This window comes from Propithecus coquereli, unplaced genomic scaffold (genome assembly GCF_000956105.1).
Source record: "Propithecus coquereli isolate 6110/MARCELLA unplaced genomic scaffold, Pcoq_1.0 Scaffold168, whole genome shotgun sequence".
NCBI classification, from domain to species: Eukaryota; Metazoa; Chordata; class Mammalia; order Primates; family Indriidae; genus Propithecus; species Propithecus coquereli.
Window position 1 is genome coordinate 3,408,538 of NW_012141413.1, and position 14,848 is coordinate 3,423,385.

Consider the following 14,848-nt stretch of genomic DNA (forward strand, 5'->3'; position numbering starts at 1 on the left):
CTGCTGGGGACACACATGAAGCCACTTGGGGGCCGGTGCACCCAGGAGGGGGCTGGGCCGGGCTGTGGCTGGAGGGGAGGGCGGGTTAGCACAGGTGCACGCTGGGCCTGTCCTCGGTGAGGGCCCACAGCTGTGGCCGCCTGGGCACCCACTCCCTGAGGGTTCCCAGCCCTTGGTTTCACACCAGCCTGCCGGAGCCCCAGGTTTGGGGCTGGGAACCCAGCACCCTGGAGTCCCGAGTCGGCCTTGAGGGGAGGCCAGCCCTGGGATGGAGGACTGTGGTTAGGGGGCGGGGGCAGGTGTCCAGGCCTGGCGGCTCCCTGGAGGAGGCGACATTCTCCCGAAGGCATCGAGGGGAGGACGGGGCTCTGAGCAGAGGCAGTAGCTTCCCTCAGCGTGGATCTCAGGGGCTTCCACTCACAGGGAGAGCCCGGGGTCGGCCAACCCGGGCAGTCTCTGAGGACGGGGGTCCCTGGAGCCCCCTCCCCGGGCTCAGGCCATGCCAGTCGCCCGGGCCTCACCACGCTGCACTTGCCTGCCTGGTCCACAGATGCCGCCCTGGAGGACGCTGTCCGCACCGCCCAGGACCGCGTGGACCCAGAGGTCGCGTCCGTCCCGCAGAGACCACACAGCCCCAAGCCGCTGGTCCCTTCCTCGGAGGACCTCGCGAGCCCTGGCCCCAGCCCTGGGGGGCCACCCGCACTCTCAGAGGCCTGTCCCCAGCTCCGAGGCGCAGGAGCCCCAGACGTACCCGGTGAGGCCTGGAGGGGGCTGACCCCAAAGACCCCCTCCCAGGGATCTGACCCCGGCTTGGGGGCCTGACCTGAGGGGTCACCTTGGGGGCCCAGCCCACAGCGTCAACTGACTGAGTCCCCAGAACCCCGATTTGGGATCCCGATGGCTCCATGCCCTGGGGGCCCCGGGCAAGGCCCAGCTGTCCTCCCTTGGCCTCTGTTTCCCCATCTGTGAAACTAGGCATGGGATGGGTTCTGGAAGGTTCTTCCCACCCTGAGCAGGTCTGTTCCAGGAGCCAGAGGCCTTCCATGGTTGGACTTTGATGGCCAGTCCAGGTGCTCTGTGCTCCTTAGTGGGGCAGGGAGCAGGGGGAGGAGGAGGGGCAGGAGGGAAGGTGGAGGCTGCTGCACCTGTGCCCCAGACAGACCAGACCCGGTGGTTGCCCCGGCGCTGTGGGTCACCCAGAGCCCCTGCCTCAGTCACCTTTACCCGGAGAACCTTCCCAGCCCCCCAGCGCCGGTGCCCACCCTCCAGTCACCCACCGTCTTGTACCGCCTTCCCCGGTACAGCCCCGCTGGTGTGGTCCCTGTGGGCTGCAGCGCTCCCCCCGGGGCCAGTGGGGGACACCCCCACGGTGGGTGCCCTGCTCACCGCCCTGAGCCCACGCCTGGGCCGGCGTTTCAGACGGTTTGGCCAATGGAGGGACGGGCGTGCGGGGCTCGCACGCCCATAGGACCCTGTCCCCCGTCCGCCTCGGCCTCCCCGGCCGGGGCACCTTCCCCCGCAGGCGAGACACTCACCCCTCGGCTCTGCTCCCCGCCGCGCTGCAGCCGGAGGCCCTGGACAAACAGGCTCCTCCCTCCAGCCGGCGGGTGCTCCGGGACCACCCAGGGCCAAGGGCGGCCTCTAGGCCCTGCATTTGCACACGTTTGCCCCGGCGTCCGACACGGGGCTGGGTGGGCTGGTGGGCCCGGGGTTCTCAGGCCCTAGGAAGTGGCAGCTTCTCAGACTCCTGCAGCGAACGAGGGCTGGCGTCCGAGAGGTGGCACAGAGGAGCAGAGGCTGGGGCGGGGGTCTGGGAGGACCCGCCCTGGCCCCTCGCTCTCCCTGCGGGATGGCCAGGCAGACACACCCACCCCAGTGCCACTCGGCCTGTCCTTGGCAATGACGGCCACCGTCACAACGTCATGTGTATTTATCGTGCCAGCTGCCTCTGCAGAGCAAGCAGGAGCCCACGTGGACCCGTCGCGCCCCGCTCCCCGCGCCGGGCCGCAGTTCCCATCTGCTCACCCCTCCCCAGGTTGGCGTGTGCGTGACCGCAGAGCCCGCAGCCTGCCTGCGCCTTGGGCTGTGCTGTCCTGCGCCCCGCTTCTCTAACCGGTTTGCTGTGGCATCTCTCCTCTCCTCCCCCCGCCCGCTGGGTGGTGTCCGGGGGCTTCCCTGTCCCCTGCCGGGCCCCACACTGCGGCCTCCGGGCAGCCGCACGGACAGTACCACAGTCCCCGGGTCCCTCCCGCCATCGCTTGTGTGCTGAGAAAACCGTGGACCCCGCGGCATCGGTGGTGCTGACACAGCTGCCTCCAGCCGCGGGGTGCGCCGTGGGGGCGGAGGGTGCTGCGGCCGGTGTGGGGCGGGCCCCGGCGTCTGCGAGCTGAGGGCTGGGAGCCTGGGCCTGGGGACGGGGACCCTAGCCGGTTCTCACCACCCTCTGCCCGGCCCAGGGCCCCTGGAGCCTGCTGCTCTGCCTGGCGACGTGCGGGGCCTGTCGAGGGGGGCAGCCCCCGGGGCCCAGCAGGCTTCCCGCCTGCCGCCACTCGAGCCCCTGACGGTGCCGCCACCGCCACCCCTGCCCCACGGAGGCCCGGAGCGGGAGACGGAGGCCGGCGTGGGGGCGCAGGAGCGGACCGTGCCCATTCGGTAACCTCCCCGGCCGGCTGGGTCATGCGGGTGGGGGGCAGCCTCCAGGGGACGTCGCGGGGGCTCCAGCTCTGCCATGTGGACATGAGCAGCCGTTGGGGGCCTGGTCTCACGGCCCCCACCCCGAGCCCGGGAGCAGGGCAGGGAGCCCCGCCAGCCTTGGGGCGAGGCGTGGTGAGCCCCTCACAGAGGGCGGGCCCGTCCGTGCGTCCTGTCCCCAGGAGTTTTTGCCTCGGCCTCGCCAAGAGTGGCAGAGCAGGGACCCCGCCCGCCGTCTGAGCGGGAGGCTCGGTGCTGGCCCGCAGGGGCTCAGCCAGCTCCTCCTCCCAGGACGGAGGGCGCGGCCCGGCCGGCAGCAGGCGCGGGGGAGCTGCTCTGGGACGTCCACAGCCGCGTGGTTACGGAGACCACACAGACGACCTACGTGTACCGCGCCGTTGACGCCGGCGCCGCAAGTACGGATCGAGCCTAGCCGGGTTCCCCGTGTAATCTCTGCGCCCCGTGCCCAGGGCTGGGGGACATATGCACATCTGCAGAGGCCACCCCGGTGTGTCCCAGCCCTGCCCCAGCCTCTCTCTATGTCCCCGTGGAGGGGCCAGAACCCTCTACAGGCAGAGGCAAGTAGCAGTGAACGTGGCATCCATAGGACCCTGTCCCCAAGAGTGACAGCCTCAGCAAGTTCTGCCTGCCCTAGCCTGACCTGACTACTTGACCAGCTGAGGTGAAAGCAGGAGAGACAGTGGTTAGACTGAGGGAAGCACTTCCCACCTGTCAGAGGCCTGGGCACTCAGGACGGGGGACGCTGTCGCTTGGGAGGGAGGTGGGCTCTGTTGCCCTGGGGTATATCTCTGACCACCCATGCAGTCTGGGGACCCCTCCCCACGGCTCCCTCCCCTTCGCCCCCCAGGGCCCCCGTCCATGCAGGTAACCATCGAGGATGTGCAGGTCCAGGCAGGCGGCATGGCACAGTTTGAGGCTGTCATTGAGGGCAACCCGAAGCCCACGGTGACCTGGTACAAGGTAGGAGGGTCCTGGTGGGGTGCGGGAGGGTGGGTGGACGGCCCCCGGGAGCTGGGGGAGGGAGGTGCATGTGTGTGGGGGGGCCGTGCAATCCCCGTCATCCTGCAGTCCCCGTCATGCAGTCACCGCCGTGCATTTCCCAGCATCCCCTCCAGGCTAGACACGGGACGGGACACACAGCAGGTGTCGGAAGCACTGCTCCACGAGGGGCAGGGTGGGCCGCAGGTGCCAGAGTCCCCCAGGGAGGGCTGATGGCGGCCTCGCCTGTCCTGTGCTTCCAGGACAGCGTCCAGCTGGCGGACGGCGCCCGGCTCAGCCAGCGGCAGGAGGGCACCACGTACTCCCTGGTGCTGAAGGACGTGTCCCGGCAGGATGCTGGTGTCTACACCTGCGTGGCCCAAAACACCGGTGGCCAGGTGCTCTGCAAGGCGGAGCTGCTGGTCCGTGGGGGTGAGTTGGCCGACCCCTCCGGGGCCCAGGCCCTGCAGCCAGGCTGGCCAGGTACAGGTCTGGGCTCCCCGCAGCATCCTCTGTCCCCGTGGGTGGCACCCAGGTGGGTGCGGTCTCATAGTCCCGGGTCTAGGGAGCCGCACCCAGTACTGTAGCGTTGGGGGGCAGCGGGCACCAGGGTGGTCACCCTGCCCATACTGACCGCATCCCGTTAGGGGACGACGAGCCCGGCTCCGAGAAGCAAAGCTCCCGCAGGAAGCTACACTCCTTCTATGAGGTCAAGGAGGAGATCGGAAGGTACTGCCCCAGCCCCTCCCCTGGGACCCCAGGACTCCCGGGAAGCCATGTCCACCGCGCCCCTGGACCCTCCCTCCCTCCGTCCTAGGGGCGTGTTTGGCTTCGTGAAAAGAGTGCAGCACAAAGGAAACAAGGTCTCGTGCGCCGCCAAATTCATCCCCCTGAGGAGCAAAACTCGGGCCCAGGCGTACCGGGAGCGAGATGTCCTGGCCACCCTGAGCCACCCGCTGGTCACTGGGCTGCTGGACCAGTTCGAGACCCGGAAGACCCTCATTCTTGTCTTAGAACTGTATCCTGCCCCTAGTCCCCCCGGTGGGTGGGGGCCCGCGCCTGGCCGGGTCGTGGCGACAGCTGTCAGCGCGGCTTCCCTGCGTTTCTGCTGTGTAACAAACAGCTCCTGTTCGCAGCTCACGATAGCGCAGGTCCGGGTTTGGTTCTTCTGTTCCACGGGCATCGACTGGGGTCACTGGCAGTGCTGGTGGCTGAGCTGATAGTCCTGATGGTCTAGGAGGTCCTCAGTGGGCACGGCTGGAGGGCCCCTCCCACTCTGCAGGTGGCCCCGAGAGACAGCAGAGCAGCTGCCTGTCCGGGCCAGCCCTGTCTTGGGGTCTTGGGGGGATCTCGTTGCACCCTCACCAGCCCGAGCCGGCACCCTCTTCCCGGAGAGGGGATGCTGGGGGTGGGCTCTGTGCAGAGAGGCTGGGTGCCCTCTGGGGTCCGGAGGGGTCCCTGGCCCACCCCCCGCCCCCGGTGGCAGACTCACTCACGGTCCTGGCTGCCTCGTTGCAAGCGTGGGTGTCGGGGGCCGGGCGGGTTCCCGCCCCCCCCCAGAGCTGCTTTTCCTTGATGGGAGCCCAGGTGCTCCTCCGAGGAGCTGCTGGACCGCCTGTTCAAGAAGGGCGTGGTGACGGAGGCCGAGGTGACAGCACCGCCCCCCCGCTCCCCGCCCGAGCTGCACACCTGGCCCCAGCCCCCCTGCCCGCTTGCCCCCTAGACACGCCCCAGGCGCAGCCCTCCCCAGCTCAGGGACCGCCTGTGGCTCCCCAGGGGTGTCTCGGCCCTCAGTCCGGCTCCAACCCCACCCCCACCCCGCCTCGCCTGTGCCCTGCCCCGACAACCCCACCTGGCCAATTGGGCCAGTCCTGCCTGCCCTCCTGCCGAGCACCCTCGCGAGCCCTCCCCACCTTGGCGGAATCCCCCGGCTTTAGGGCACACAGAGCTCAGGAGAGCTTTGCAGGTCCCTGCCCTGTGGGGTCTGTGCCAGGTGCTGGAGTCCCTGGGGGCAGGCTGAGGCCTGTCACACGAGCGCTGGCCTTTGCCACAGGTGAAGGTCTACATCCAGCAGCTGGTGGAGGGACTGCACTACCTGCACAGCCACGGCGTCCTCCACCTGGACATAAAGGTACCCGGGCCCCCACCCCCTTGTCCCAGAGCTGGGGGCCTGGTCGGCTGGGAGGGCGCAGGCCTGCCAAGCCCAGCCGCCCTGACTGCACTTGCTTGCCTTCAGGGAGAGGGAGCTCACTACTTCCCAGCAGCCCCTTCGGCTGGGGTGCAGGTCCCCAAACCTGCCTGGCATGCTCCCCACTGCCCCGCACTGGCTTCACAGACCCCTGAGTGTCCTCGCCAAGGCCTGGCAGCCCCAGGAGTCACCTCCCTTAGGGCACAGCCATCACCCACTCCCCGATTCTACCCAACAGCCTCCCAACATCCTGATGGTGCATCCTGCCCGGGAAGACATTAAAATCTGCGACTTTGGCTTTGCCCAAAATATCACCCCGGCAGAACCGCAGTACAGCCAGTACGGTTCCCCCGAGTTTGTGTCCCCTGAGATCATCGAGCAGAGCCCCGTGAGCGAGGCCTCCGACATCTGGTGAGCCGAGGGCGCGGCCAGTGGGGCTGCAGCCTCCCTGGGAGGCCTTTCCCTGAGCCACCCTGGGGGCCGGCCAGGGGTCCTTTCTGAACCTCGGTCTCCTCCTCCCTGCCTGGGCTCCCCCACACCCTTGACTGCGGGCTAGGCCCAGGGGCACTCACCACGTGTGGCTTCCTCTTGCAGGGCCATGGGCGTCATCTCCTACCTCAGGTGAGCAGAGCCCTGCCCCGTCGGCCGCCTCCTCACAAGCCGACCCCAAGCCCTGCCATGCGGCCCGCGAGGCCACGCGCTGCCGGCCACTGCCCAGAGCAGAGACCCGGGACGGGGGCAGCTATGTTGGGAACAGGCGGTCAGCCAAGCCCGATAAGAGGCTCCTGCCCAGGGCGTCTCACAAGCAGCCTGTCACCAGGGGCGCTGTGCCAGGTCACAAGGCGGCGCTGAGCCGCTCTCCCGCGGTGGGTGGGGGTTGTCCGGTGGCCACTCGTAACACCCACCGCTGCCCGAGGGTGCTGGCGGTGTAGACTGAGCCTGGCTCTCCCCTGTGGGCTGACCCTTGACCCCAGCCCCAGCCCGAGCCCGGCTCCCCACTCCAGGCTTGGCCCCAGGCCTGCTCCAAGCTGAGCCTAAACCCCTCGGGGCAAATCTGGGCCATGCCGGTTCTTGGGCTGGAAGGGAGCAGGGCTGAGAGCCCGTCCTGTCAGGGCCTCAGCGGGGCTGGGCCCTCCCTCTGCTTTCAGCCTGACCTGCTCATCCCCGTTCGCGGGCGAGAGTGACCGCGCCACCCTCCTGAACGTTCTGGAAGGGCGGGTGTCTTGGAGCAGCCCCGTGGCCGCCCACCTCAGCGAGGACGCCAAGGACTTCATCAGGGCCACGCTGCAGCGGGCCCCGGAGTGAGTGCCCACCTGCCCGCCCCCGCCCCGCCCGGGGGCCAGCCGAGCCCTGACCCGCCTCCCTCCCCCGCAGAGCCCGGCCCAGCGCCTCCCAGTGCCTGGCCCACGCCTGGTTCCTGGTGAGTCGGCCTGCTCAGGCTCAGCCCCACGCTGTGCAGGGAGGGAAACTGAGGCCAGGCGGGGCAGAGGCCTGCCTGGACCATGGCATCTGGCCTGTTATCCCCCAGCCCAGAGGACAGTTGTCTCTGCAGATTGGCAAGGGGGTCCTGGAACCCCCAGGCCAGGACAGTGTTTCAGTGCCCCTCTTACCCCCTCACTCCTCCAGAGGAGGCAGGGAGTCATCATCACCTCTGACCTCTGGCCTTTGACCGCCTCCACCCAGGCATCTGGGGTGAGGGCTGTGGCTTCCTGGACCCAGCGAGATCTCAGGGCTGGGGGCTGGCCCAGCTGGGCCTCCATCATGGGTGGGGCTCCCCAGGGTGCCAGGGTCTCTGCCTCACGTGGCTGCCCCCTCCCGCCCAGACCTCCGTGCCCGCGGAGGAGGCCCACTTCATCAACACCAAGCAGCTCAAGTTCCTCCTGGCCCGAAGTCGCTGGCAGGTGAGCTGTGCCCTCCTCGAGGAGGGGGCACGAGAGGCCACTGAAGGGAAACTGAGGCCCCAGAGGGCTGGCTGTGTGCCGGACCCAGGGCTGGGAGTGCAGGGAGACGGGATGAGGAGGGAATGTGTCGCCGGTGGGGCGTGGGGGGTGCATGCATCCCGGCCGCACCGGGCAGCAGGGTGGAGCGACAGAGCCCCGGGGTGCAGAGGACCCAGATCCCCCCCCACCCCCCGCCCTGGCCGACCACGCCCACCTGACGCACCCTCCGTCCCCGCTGGCCCGCAGCGCTCGCTGATGAGCTACAAGTCCATCCTGGTGATGCGCTCCATCCCGGAGCTGCTGCGGGGCCCGCCCGACAGCCCTTCCCTGGCAGTGGCCCGGCACCTCCGCGGGGACGCCAGCAGCTCCTCCAGCTCCTCGTCCTCCGACAACGAGCTCGCGCCATTCGCCCGGGCCAAGTCACTGCCGCCCTCCCCAGTGACCCACTCGCCGCTGCTGCACCCCCGGGGCTTCCTGCGGCCCTCGGCCAGCCTCCCCGAGGAGGCAGAGGCCGGTGCGCCCACCGTGGCCACAGCCCCTCCGGCATCGCCCCAGGGTGCCGGGCCACCGGGCACCCCCGGCTGCGTGCCCCGGCACAGCGTCATCCGCAGCCTGTTCTACCAGCAGGCGGGGGGTGAGGGCCCGGGGCCCGGGGCTGCGGCCGTGGGGGGCAGGCGGCACCCGGCCCGGCGGCGGCACCTGCTGAAGGGCGGCTACATCGCCGGGGCGCTGCCCGGCCTGCGCGAGCCCCTGCTGGAGCACCACGCGCTGGAGGAGGCGGCTGCGGGGCAGGAGCGAGCAGTCCCCCTGGCCGAGGCCCCCTCCTCCGAGACCGCCCTTCAGCGGCCTGGTTCTGGCGCCCAGGGAGGCCCTGGCTGCAGCCGCTCCCTGGACCACAACCCACCACGCCCCGCCGGCCCCTCCACAGGGCCCTGCCGCCAGGGCCAGTGTGCTCCCCCAGCCCCCACGGGAGTGGCTGGTGGGGGCTCTGCCAGGGAAACGGGGCAGCCTGAGGGGTCCCCGCGGGGGCCTAGGCTATTTCCATCTACTAGTGGAGAATCAGGCTCTGCGCAGCAGGAGGGGGCCTCCCGGGACAGCCCTCTCCGTCACCCCGAGTGGAGTTCTGCCCCCCAGGAGGGCTGCAGCTTCCCACCGGCGGTCGCCCCACAGCCTCCGGGCTCCTTCCCTCCAGACCGCTACCAGGAGGCCCTGGCGCCCCCGAGCCCCTTCTTGGGAGAGGCCCTGGCGCCCCCATCCCCAGCAAGCGCCCTGCCAGACTCTAAGACAGGGCTGGACGACATCTCTCTTCCTGGATGGCCAAAGCCCAGCCCCTCCAGTTCCCTAGGGCCGGACTCACAGCTGGACACACAGCCCAGCCCCTCTCTGGACGCCAAGGGCCTGGCGCAGGAGGCCGCGGATCTGTCGGACTCCACGCCCCCGACGCCCACCCTGCAGCGGCCTCAGGAGCAGGCGACCACGCGCAAGTTCTCCCTGGGGCGCCGCGGGGGCTACGCAGGAGTGTCAGGCTACGGCACATTTGCCTTCGGTGGGGACGCGGGTGGCATGCTGGGGCAGGGCCCCATGTGGGCCAGGCTGGCCTGGGCCGTGTCCCAGTCCTCGGAGGATCAGGACGACGCCGGGGCTGAGAGCCCGCTGCCCGAGGCCGGCGCCGAGCCCGTGCCCGAGGCCGGCGGGGCCCACTCCCGGGCCTCTCCGGAGCTGGCCGCATGGGAGGACAGCGGAGAGGTGTCCCTGGTGCAGATCCGGGACCTGTCAGGCGACGCGGAGGCGGCCGACACCGTATCTCTGGACATTTCCGAGGTGGACCCCGCCTACCTCAACCTCTCGGACCTGTACGACATCAAGTACCTTCCGTTCGAGTTCATGATCTTCAGGAGGGTCCCCAAGCCCACGCAGCAGGAGCCGCCCTCACCTGAGGCGGAGGCCGGGGAGGGGCTGGCGGAGTTCCCGGAGGCCGCGTGGCCTTGGCCGGGCAAGCTGGGCCCCCCCACGGGCCTGCAGATTATAGAGGAGCCGGAGGACATGGAGGCCCAGGCTGCTGTGGGCAGGAAACGCAAGTGGTCCTCCCCGACCCGCAGTCTCTTCCACTTCCCGGGGAAGTACCTGCCGCTGGAGGAGCCCGCGGAGCTCGGGCTGCGGCAGAGGGTGAAGGCCTCCGTGGCCCACATCTCGCGGATCCTGAAGGGCAAGCCTGAAGGTGACCCCACACCCCTGGGTGACAGCAGAAAGCCCCCCTTCCTGGGCCCCGTCACAGGCCACAGGGCAAGTCCCGGGGTCATCTCTGCAGCCCTGATGCCCCTTCCCGCAGGGCCCCTGGGAACCCCGCCGCAGGACCCAGCGCACCTGCCGGGGCACGGAGCCCGCTGTGGGGGTGCGCCCTGGGGCCAGAAGCTGACAGAGCCAGGTCCTCCCAATCCTCAGTCCTCCCTGAACCTAAGTCCTCCCTGACCCCAGACCCTGTCTGACCCTAAACCTTCCCTGACCCTAAACCGACACCAGACCCTGCGCGGCCGGGACCAGGGGACAGGAACGGGGTGCCCTGCGCAGTGTCTTTTTTTCCAGCTTCCTTGACACCCCCAGGGGTCCCGGCCCTTCCCTTGTGGCTCGCAAGTCCAGGAAGTGGGCAGGGGGTGGCTGTTTGGGGTCCTCGCAGTGGGAGGCGGCTGGTGCCGCCCAGAGCGGCCAGGCCTCCCAGCTGTGACCTCCCTGGGGCCACTTCCTCCTGCAGGTCTGGAAAAAGAGGGGCCCCCCAGGAAGAAGCCAGGCCTCACTTCCTTCGGGCTCTTGGGTCTGAAGAGCAGGGACCGAGGTGAGTGGCCACCAGAGAGGTGCCCAGCCCCCCAGGGTTCTGCCTCCACCCACCATGGTGCCCAGATGGGTGGGGGACAAGCTTGCACTCCAGGGGCTCGAGCCCAGGTGAGGGGCTCTAGTGCGTATGACAGGCTGAGCAGTCTTGGGGGGCTTCCTGGAGGAGGCGGTGGTTTAGAAGATGGCCCAGGCAGACGTGGGTGGGGCTCCTCCCAGCATCCCCACTGTGGGTCCAGGCCAAGCCCTGGGGCCTGGAGGTCACCACGATGGCTCACTGCACACTCTCTCCTCAGCACCGTCGTTCCTAAGGGAGCTCTCGGATGAGACTGTGGTCCTGGGGCAGTCAGTGACACTGGCCTGCCAGGTATCGGCCCAGCCAGCCGCCCAGGCCACCTGGAGCAAAGGTAAGAAGCTGTCCTGGGGGCTGGGGGCCTAGAGGGAGCAGTGGTCACCGTGGGACCCCCAGGGTGCTGTCGCTGCCCGGAGGGAAACTGAGGCCCGCTCTGTCCTGTTGTAGATGGGGCCGCGCTGGAGAGCAGCAGCCGCCTCCTCATCTCCTCCACCCTCAAGAACTTCCAGCTTCTGACCATCCTGGTGGTGACGGCCGAGGACCTGGGCATGTACACGTGCAGCGTGAGCAACTCGCTGGGCACGGCGGCCACCACGGGCGTCCTGCGGAAGGCAGGTGGGTGGGCCGCGCCGGAGGTTCCCACTGGGCTGGGGGCTGCACTGCGGGGGTGCCGGGAGACCTCACCTGCTCCATGACCTGGTCTAAGCCGCTGCCTCCACCCAGGGGGCCCGTGGCATGCATCGGTGCCCGTGCACTGACTGCTGGGGCGTCCACGTCCCCCGGACAGCCATGGTCCCCACGGGGCCGGGCACCGCACGCAGCAGGCAGGGCGGCAGGAGTCCGAGAAGGTGACCCCTGGGCTGGCGGGAGGCTCTGCGCCTGTCCGGGCAGACACGGCTGCCCACATTCCAGGGCTCGGAACAAAGCCTGCTCGTCCCCGCTCCACCCCAGGGCGGAGCCTGGCCGTTTGTCTGTCTGCCGGGGAGAGCCAAGCTCTGCACGCGCTGCTCCCCCTGTGCCGTCTTCGCACGCGGCTTCTGCGCCATCCCCCAGCCCGTGCCGGAGGAGGAGGTGGCTGTTTCCTGTTATGTATCTTGTTCAAAGTTGAGCCTAAAGCTCAAAACGCAGTACCCGGGGTGTGTCTCTGGGGCAGTCAAGACGGGGGCTGCGGGCCTGGCTCTGGGACCTCCTTCCCACCTGATGCCTGAGCCGCTGGCCGACCCCTACGTAGCCCATGGGGCAGATGGGCAGGCAGGCCACGGCCCCTCCGAGCAGAGCCGGGGACGCTCCACGGGGTTCTGGGCGTGCCCCAGCGCAGTGGCCAGCCTGGGAGGGGAGGGTGCCCAGCGGGGCAGGCTCCTCCTGAGTCCCCGCCAGGAGAGGCGCCAGGCCCTGGACCCCGAATGAACACGACCAGGGGAGGGTTGGCCGGGAGCCCCAGCAGCTGCTGAGGGTGAGGCAGGGCCCAGCGGGGACTGGCCCTGGAGCCGCTGACCGTAGGGTGGCCCCTTGCAGAGCGCCCCTCATCTTCGCCGCGCCCAGACATTGGGGAGGTGTATGCGGATGGGGTTCTGCTGGTCTGGAAGCCTGTGGAGTCCTATGGCCCTGTGACCTACATCGTGCAATGCAGCCTGGAAGGTACAGGGTGGCCCCTGCATCCTGGCCTCCTGGGCAGCCTGCCCCCCAGGCTCTGGCCACCCCTCCCAGGGTCTACGTGGAGGGGCCGTCGAGGAGGTGCCCGGCCTGTTCTGTGCCCATGGGTGGCCTCGGGGAAGGGTCTCTCCTCCTCAGCTCCCTGATGTGGCCCTGGGAGGCCTCGGCTGCCCCTCACATGCTCCCATGTGGCCCAGGTGGCAGCTGGACCACACTGGCATCTGACATCTTCGACTGCTGCTACCTCACCGGCAAGCTCTCCCGGGGCGGCACATACACCTTCCGCACTGCGTGCGTCAGCAAGGCAGGAATGGGCCCCTACAGCAGCCCCTCGGACCAGGTCCTCCTGGGAGGGCCCAGCCACCTGGGTGAGCGTTCGCGGGGCTGGCAGTGGGTGGATGGGGCACCCAGCACGGGCACCCTCCTGGCCACAGTGTCAGCTGTCCACTGCCTTTTGGGAGAGAGACGGCTGCTCCCGGGCTCAACATTTGAGACCTGCACACTTGGGGGTCCCTCTCAGCCCCCTTAACTCACCCACACCCCTATGCACCTGCTGGGGGACACACAAGTCCATCCAGTTGCATGCTGAGTGTTGGTGGTGACTCCCTGGGACTTCGTGGGAGAGTGCTAGGGTTGATTGGTAATGTCTGCTTTGGGCTCAGGCAGGGGTGATGTGGTGCGATTGCTATCGGTGGTCTGTCCCCAAGTATCTCTGCCCCGCTCATGACAGCTTGTTCCACCTGCTGTGCCCCCTTTTCCCCCACTCCCCTGGGGCTGGAGGAAGGAGAGGTCGGAGCCTAAGGGAGCTCAAAGCAGGCTCTCTGGTCTGGCAGCCTGGAAAAGGGTGACGGGGGTGGTGGGGCGAGCCCAGGCTGTGGGGACGTGCCCTCTGCTCCCCATCACCTGCTTCTCATCCCACAGCCTCTGAAGAGGAGAGTGGCGGGGGGTGGCCAGCCCAGCCTCTCCCCAGCACGCAGACCTTCGCCTTCCAGACACAGATCCGGAGGTGCCAGGGCCTCTGGGGCTGGTGGGCGGGTGGGGCCGGTGCTTGGACCCTGCCCCCACCTTGGGAGATGGAGGGAGCCACCGACCAGACTGACCAGCGCCCCCTCACCCAGGGGCCGCTTCAGCGTGGTCCGCCAGTGCCGGGAGAAGGCCAGCGGGCGGGCGCTGGCCGCCAAGATCATCCCCTACCGGGCTGAGGACAAGACGGCCGTGCTGGGCGAATACGAGGCCCTCAAGGGCCTGCGCCACCCGCACCTGGCCCAGCTGCACGCGGCCTTCCTCAGCCCCCGGCACCTGGTGCTCATCCTGGAGCTGTGCTCGGGGCCCGAGCTGCTCCCCTGCCTGGCCGAGAGGTGAGGGGCGCTCCCTGCCGCCCACGGGGTGCTGGTCGCCGTCCTCACTCTGTGTCGGCCGTGCCTGGGCGCAGCTGAGCCATGTCTGCCCCCAGGGCCTCCTACGCGGAGTCCGAGGTGAAGGACTACCTGTGGCAGGTGCTGAGCGCCGCCCAGTACCTGCACGCGCAGCGCATCCTGCACCTGGACCTGCGGTCCGAGAACATGATCGTCACCGAGTACAACCTGCTCAAGGTCGTGGACCTGGGCAGCGCCCAGAGCCTTACCCAGGAGAAGGTGCTGCCCTCGGAGAGGTTCAAGGACTACCTGGAGACCATGGGTGTGTGTGTGGGGGGGGTCTTCACCTGTGGAGGCGAGAGGAAGCCCCTCCCCACTGGTCCTGCCCTCCCCTCCCAGCTCCACTGCAACCCACCCGGCCTCGCACCTGTGCCCACACACCTGTGTCCTCCATCTCTGCCCCTCCCCAGCTCCAGAGCTCCTGGAGGGCCAGGGGGCTGTTCCGCAGACAGACATCTGGGCCATTGGTGTGACAGCCTTCATCATGTGAGTCCTCCTCGTGTCTAGGGGGGAGGCTAGCTGGGGGTAGGGAGGCCCCCACATCCATCCAGCTGACCTCAGAGTCCCCACACCCCACCCATCCGAGGGTAACCTCAGAGCCCTGCGCCCCCACCCGTGCAGGCTGAGCGCCGAGTACCCGGTGAGCAGCGAGGGGACGCGCGACCTGCAGAAAGGCCTGCGCAAGGGGCTGGTCCGGCTGAGCCGCTGCTACGCGGGGCTGTCCGGGGGCGCCGTGGCCTTCCTGCGCAGCACGCTGTGCGCCCAGCCCTGGTGAGGCGCCCGCCCCTCCCGCACCTGTCCCCTGCCCCGCCCCGCCCCGCCCCTCCCGCACCTGTGCCCCGCCCCGCCACGCCCGCCGGGGCCCTGACTCGCGCTCTGCCCCAGGGGCCGGCCCGGCGCGTCCAGCTGCCTGCAGTGCCCGTGGCTGACCGAGGAGGGCCCCGCCGGCTCGCGGCCCGCGCCCGTGACCTTCCCCACCGCGCGGCTGCGCGCCTTCGTGCGCGAGCGCGAGAAGAGGCGGGCGCTGCTGTACAAGAAGCACAACCCGGCCCAGGTGCGCTGA

At 69.4% G+C, this 14,848-nt stretch overlaps 1 protein-coding gene across 1 annotated transcript in view; it reads left to right on the plus strand.

Annotated features, from left to right (window-relative positions):
- LOC105808120 (obscurin-like) overlaps positions 1–14,848 on the plus strand; it is a 108,162-nt gene extending 93,314 nt beyond the window's left edge. Inside the window, 26 exon segments of the mRNA XM_012641682.1 lie at positions 551–754; positions 2,457–2,652; positions 2,983–3,107; positions 3,560–3,672; positions 3,954–4,122; positions 4,338–4,419; positions 4,508–4,708; positions 5,278–5,338; positions 5,744–5,821; positions 6,117–6,289; positions 6,473–6,499; positions 7,027–7,179; positions 7,253–7,298; positions 7,702–7,779; positions 8,065–10,036; positions 10,568–10,648; positions 10,941–11,051; positions 11,165–11,332; positions 12,233–12,355; positions 12,568–12,738; positions 13,292–13,376; positions 13,489–13,728; positions 13,824–14,047; positions 14,196–14,271; positions 14,407–14,556; positions 14,671–14,848. Coding sequence (XP_012497136.1) covers positions 551–754; positions 2,457–2,652; positions 2,983–3,107; positions 3,560–3,672; positions 3,954–4,122; positions 4,338–4,419; positions 4,508–4,708; positions 5,278–5,338; positions 5,744–5,821; positions 6,117–6,289; positions 6,473–6,499; positions 7,027–7,179; positions 7,253–7,298; positions 7,702–7,779; positions 8,065–10,036; positions 10,568–10,648; positions 10,941–11,051; positions 11,165–11,332; positions 12,233–12,355; positions 12,568–12,738; positions 13,292–13,376; positions 13,489–13,728; positions 13,824–14,047; positions 14,196–14,271; positions 14,407–14,556; positions 14,671–14,848 — 5,285 coding nt within the window.